A 6000-nucleotide genomic window follows, 5' to 3' on the forward strand; every position below is an offset into this window, starting at 1 on the left:
AACAGTAAATGCTGTTTTTTGTAGCAACCGCATACACCAAAGCGTGTTCCATTTCAATTACCCCGGAAATGAGGTAAAATATATTTGCATTTTAGGTGGGAGTAAAAAGATCGGATTCATATCCGATTCGCCAAGACGCATTTATGTGGCCTAATGTAAATGGAACAGTTTTAACAAATCAGATAGCTATTGGATCAGAGAAAACACATGAAGTGACCAGGTGTAAAAAGGTCCTTAGAGAGTCTTGAAGTTTTAACGAATGGTTAACCCCACAAATGGGGTACCAGACACAACATTAATGGAAATTGGCCAGTTTAGAGTGAACTGGTGTTCAGGAGAAGTTTGCCCGAGGATCTGGCAGCACTTCTAAACTCAATAGCCAAAAATCTCCTAAATTCCTTGCCCGGTTTCTACAAAACGGTGTCCAAAAGGCCAGTGCCAGGGCAGTAAACACCTGTGATCTAACTGGGTAATTCCAGTCGTGAGGTACTAGTAACAATATATCAAAGGTGCAGATTCTGGCTTTGGCAGCCGTTAGTCCGCAAACTGTCGAGTGTGCTGCCCGAGAGCACTTCCAATCAGTCGAGCAAAGACAGTAATTAATTAAGAAAAAAAAAAAGCAGAACTCTACAATGCACCAAAACATGGCCATTAAAATAATGAGATGATATCATTTTGTTTTCCTATGCTGTCCCCTAGAGGGTTCTAATGTTAAATCGTTTTTCTCTTTCTATTGTATCATTTGGGCTGTGCTTTTCTTTCTGTCTTTTATCCACCCCTCCAGTCTATGATAATGCGTATGCAGAGTTCCAGAGACTCAAGTAAGATAATCACCGCTTGGGAGGCTGCTTGCTTCTCTTGTCGTCCCTTCAATGTTTAGAAATGCAGAGCATGTGTGGCGCATGTCAGTGTGTGGATAAAATATTAGCGCGTGTGCTAATGAGCCTGCTAACAACGCCATTCTTCTGTTGCTTTTCAGAGCGGAAGCATATGCTGAAAAGAGTGAGTACACTCATTCAAGTCCTCTGCGCTTGTCACAGCTTCTTTTATTGATATAATTGCATACTTCAGTCTGACTGGCTGTGCGGCGTTTATATTTTCAGATCGAGGCAAAGTCGTTGGCGGTCTGCCTGATGTTGCAACCATTATGGAAAAGAAGGTTTGGCATCATTTCAGCATTGGTGTACCATAATATAAACACTAAAGACATCAGCTGGGGTTTGTGGCCATAGAATTGTGGCCATAGGCAGGACTACAGACATTGTGCCCCAAAAAGTTGAGAGGCTATCACACTTTTTAGAGTAATCCCTTAAATGAGAGCTCACAGCTGGGTTTGGTCTAGCAGGTGTGCTTCCTATAATCACAAGTGTCAAGGAGAGGTAATGTCATTAACCAGGGTTGCCAGGTTGGAGCACGATTTGCTGCTTAATTACAAAAACCACCCAGAAGACCTAAAACTAGCAAGTCAATGTTCTGCGTATGTATTTCTCATATACAGTATATTACTCACTCCATAATCCCTTTTTTTCTAATCCAAAATTTGCAGCATATCATACTACAGAAATTGTTCTGTACAGCACAGACACACTGTCCGCACATACACTGTCTTGCTTTGCAGAAATGTGTTACAAAATTCTAAAGCACTTCAATTTCACATAAATATCACAACCCTGGCAACCCTGTCATTAAGAGTCCTGTCCTTTGTCCCTCCTGCACTGAAAGTGTTCACAGAGCACCAGATTCTTTACCCAGTGGACCTCTTTTAGCTCTTGCTGCACATTCCATTTTGTCCATTGGTGGAAAAAAAAACGTGTAAATGCGGCAATCAGAGCAGTTACACAACATCTAGAAAGGCCAGGAACAGAACATTAGTTTCTATCTGTCCATTAGCATTTTATTTACATTGATGGTCCTCAAAAAGAGGTTATTAATATTTCTGATGTCATTTAAAAGGCATTGAGTTGTGAACTTTATGAAGATTAATGTTTGTTAAATATCAGCTATCCACTGTGTCCTACCTGCCTCTGTGCATTACTAAAAGACATACACACATTTGTTTGGGTGTTAAAATGGTTTCAATTTGGAGGAAAACAGCACTGAAAGAATCAGCACGGCTCACAATGGGTTATGGTGAATTTTGTTCTGCATTTTGCAGACCATTAATTTGGCCCCTGTGGTAATGATGCAATTGCATTAGTGATCCTAGGCACCACAGGGCAGTTTTGTAGTGATCTCGAATGGTGTGTGGTGGTGTGTGAACAAGCCAGAGGATCATCTGCTCTCTTCATTACGGATAGCATGTGCTTGGGGGGGTGGATGATACTCCTTCATTGTCTCCGGACTTGTAATCCACTGTTGAGGAAGCTTCAAGGAATGTTGTCTATTCATTGGATCCATCTGAATAGACAACAGTGGAAATGTCAAGCACCCTCTCTCTCACTGTCTCTTTCTCTCTCCCTTTCTTTCTATTTCTTTAACAGCGAGCAAATACTAGGTCCTTAGCTGTTACATCCCATTAAAAGGCAAGCAAGTACCATGTAGGACATTAGCAGGTCTCCTATAATGGACAGTGCTCTAATGAGAGCTTCCTTAAAGCTAGAGAGTGGGTAAGATGCTCATTGTTAAAGAGATCCCAAGGTCTTGCTGAAGCAGGGCCATTATTATAGCCACAGGAGCATTATGAGTCCAAACAAGCACCCTTGTTTATACCTGTTAGTGTGAGCACAAGTTGAGTATTAGTTATATTTTGTAGCAGAATGTTTACTAGAAAATGTTTCTGGAAAATTTCTTAAAGAGCCTATTTACCATAAACGTGCTAAAAGTACAGCTTTGGGAAAATGTGACATTCACGTCAGATTATTTACTATTATTTACAAACAGACAGAATGACACGAAAAAATAATGCTGGGGCTGATTTCTTTCTATCCCAGACTGTGGATCCAAGCAGACTCTCAGTGCCAGACTGGTGATTATACAGAGTCAAACTGCCCCTAGATTTATAGGTACACTGGGTTTGGTATTAGAGCATGCTTTGTGTCTATGGCAGTGCTGGCTCGCTGCCCTGCTGGCACTTTAATCAAATTTCACTTAGTTCACAGTAGACTGTGACTGAACCAGAAAGAGCTTTCTGAGTCTCAGTCTGAACTAGCTGAAATGTGACAGGCCACATTATACACATTATTTAAGCAAGTTCCATATTGAAGTTCTGATTTATGCTGAATAAAGCACAAAATTGTTTAGTTCCTGTGTATTTCGCTGATCTCCTGAAACAGTATAGCCCATCCAAGGATTGCAGCTTTTTTTTTGTTGAATCGTCTCTAAATAGTGCTCCAAACATTAGAAATGCAGCTCTTAAGATTTCACTTTTTCTTATTAAACCCCTCTCAACCTACAATTAATGTACCATAGTGGGAATTAGATTAGAATAATGAAAATTGTAGACAACAACCCTGAGTGTTTCCCTGTCGTAGATGGTTTAAAACATCCTCTTTAGTATGCTAAGAACTCTACATTTCCACAAGATCCCCATGGAAATGCTTTTCTATGCACTCTAGATCATTTTAGATGGAAGAATTCCCTTTGTTTATGAATCATTTATCATCTCCTGTGTGTGCTTGGTTCTCTGCAGACCCTGAGTCTGACCTGCACAGTGTGTGGTGACCCTAAACCACAGATCACCTGGTTCAAGAATGACCAGGAGGTGGAGCCAGGTGACCAGTATGTGATCTCGCTGGACTCGGGCAAGTTTGCCAGCCTCACCATCAAGGGTGTGACCCTAGATGACTCAGGCAAGTTTACCATGTGCGTGCAGAACAGATATGGTGGAGAGTCAGTGGATGTCATTGTCAGTGTCTACAAGCATGGTGACAAAATGCCAGACATCAAGCCTTCACCTGCACCCAAGAAAATACTGCCTCCGACTCAACCCATTGTACTCCCTACCCCCAAGGCAACTAGCCCCACCCCTGCTCCTGCCCCTGCCAAGACCACAGCTCCATCCTCAAGTGCCAAATCAGCTGGCATGAAGTCTCCTACTCCTTCTCGGAGGAAGTAAGCTGTCCTATTTTGGACAAAAAGAAGCAGCAGAAAAGTAACATTAAAAAGATGCCATTTTTCATCATTGACATTGTTTGGATTTATGGGATCTATTGAATTGAGTAAAGTAAATAGAGAACTAAAATGCACAGTGGGTGGGAGGGGTAGGGGTATGGGATTGTGTTTTTTTTTTTTTTGGGGGGGGGGGGGGGGGGGGGTTTTGGGAGTGTCAAGTTATATTAGATTCCTTTCCCACCGCCTACAAAATGAAGTGCTAAAGTGTTTGGCATATGGCTTACTTCGGCGGTGTGGGTTTCTAATGGATTTGGCTGCCTCTGCCTGGAGGTCCCTTGGTGAAAAATGGCCAGTGTTTTGATGTTTATTCTATTTATCTCTATTTTTTAAAAGCTGCACTTTCAGTCAGGTGGTGGAATCTTGAGGCATTTGGATAGATAGTCCACAGAGTGCTGGGCTTCTGCTACAGCACTTCAGATAAACCTCTTCTCTTCTCATGTCCTCTCCTTTCTTCCTCTTCATGACCTTCTGCCTGCGTTTGTTATTAAACAAGATGTAGTAATCATTTTCACGGTGTTGTGCTTGAGTTACTTATGACACCCACACAGACACACACACACACACACGTTCACTCCATGAATGCACAAAAGTGATAAACTCATTCAAGCCTTTATGAATTCCATCAGCATCTTTCATCACGTCTGTGTCCCCACTCACAAGATGTTCCACACACTTCATGTGTATGGCATGTCTTGCGTGAACCAGAGCCTCGTTCCAGGTTCATATTTTTAGGAAAGTAGAATAAGGTTAGCGGAGTCTTACTGTCATGGATCTCTTTAGCAGGGAGCACTTTGGTTTATGTCTTGCTCACATTTTGCTTTTCATTATCCTTCTTCTCTGCCTCCATAGGATGATTAACCATTTCAGATAGGACATGCAGTAAAAATAGTGTCTTCTCTAACCTTCTCCTTTTGATGATTAAACTGCTCATGCAGTCATTGCATTCAATGGGGATTTGATTAAAATAATTAAAATGTAGTGAAAATTGAGGTTGTTTAGATTTTGAATTTGACTTTTAATTAAATTGTGCATATTTAATCACTGGGAATTATTCGCTTGGAAGTCATGTTTCTATGGAAACTCAGGCAATCCATAAATCCTACACTTTACTTTAACCCCCCCTAAACAGCATGTTTACAAGATGTCACCTCATGATGTATCATTTCACCCTATGGAAAAATATTGATTGTGTTTGCACACGTACTTGGGCGAGATCCTACGGTCTGTAACAGATTGCAGCACTCAAAACTATTGTTGCTTGTAGGACTGTGAAACAGCGTAGTAGAACCCTGAAAAATAGGCTACCACATGGTGGCAGTGGTGCATCACATGCGTCACCATTGGGAGAAACCACTCTGACACCAAATTATGGGGCTCAATTTTTACACATTGATTTGCTGTGGGAAGGTGAATCACAGAACTGGGAGATGTGGGCAAAATACCACACCAAATACACTAAGTCACCTGATGAGTCAAAAAAAATCTTCTGTCGAAACCATGCTCTGTCCAAGTGTTCCAGCAAGCGTGACAGCATGAAATATAACCTACACAGCCTCGGCTTTTTCCACACAAATTCTATGAAAGTTTAAAAAAAAATAAAAAATGTATTCTTAGGAAAATAAACCACTAGTCAAAACTTTGGACAAACTAAAGTGTGTGTATGATAGTGTGTATTTTAATAAAGGCTAATCCTTAAAATTGGTATCCGTGTTTATGCTCATGATGTACAATAAGTAGTTTTAACTTAAAACATACAAAACAAATAACAATGGACTGTTTTCACACCTGTTCCTTAGAGAAGCTCTGAATCCATGAAGACCCTAATCAAGACAAAGTGGTTGCTAAAACTGACTAAATACATCAACAGTTTCAGACCATTCTGAATGGTTA

At 40.9% G+C, this 6000-nt stretch overlaps 1 protein-coding gene across 1 annotated transcript in view; it reads left to right on the forward strand.

Annotated features, from left to right (window-relative positions):
- Window positions 1-4185, forward strand: part of myom2b (myomesin 2b) — a 29164-nt gene extending 24979 nt beyond the window's left edge. Inside the window, exons 33-36 of the mRNA XM_060871841.1 lie at window positions 785-821; window positions 980-1002; window positions 1104-1159; window positions 3629-4185. Coding sequence (XP_060727824.1) covers window positions 785-821; window positions 980-1002; window positions 1104-1159; window positions 3629-4054 — 542 coding nt within the window. The 3' untranslated portion in view covers window positions 4055-4185. The remainder of the gene's footprint in view (window positions 1-784; window positions 822-979; window positions 1003-1103; window positions 1160-3628) is intronic.
- Window positions 4186-6000: the final 1815 nt, after the last annotated feature.

Source organism: Tachysurus vachellii, chromosome 6, assembly GCF_030014155.1.
Source record: "Tachysurus vachellii isolate PV-2020 chromosome 6, HZAU_Pvac_v1, whole genome shotgun sequence".
NCBI lineage: Eukaryota > Metazoa > Chordata > Actinopteri > Siluriformes > Bagridae > Tachysurus > Tachysurus vachellii.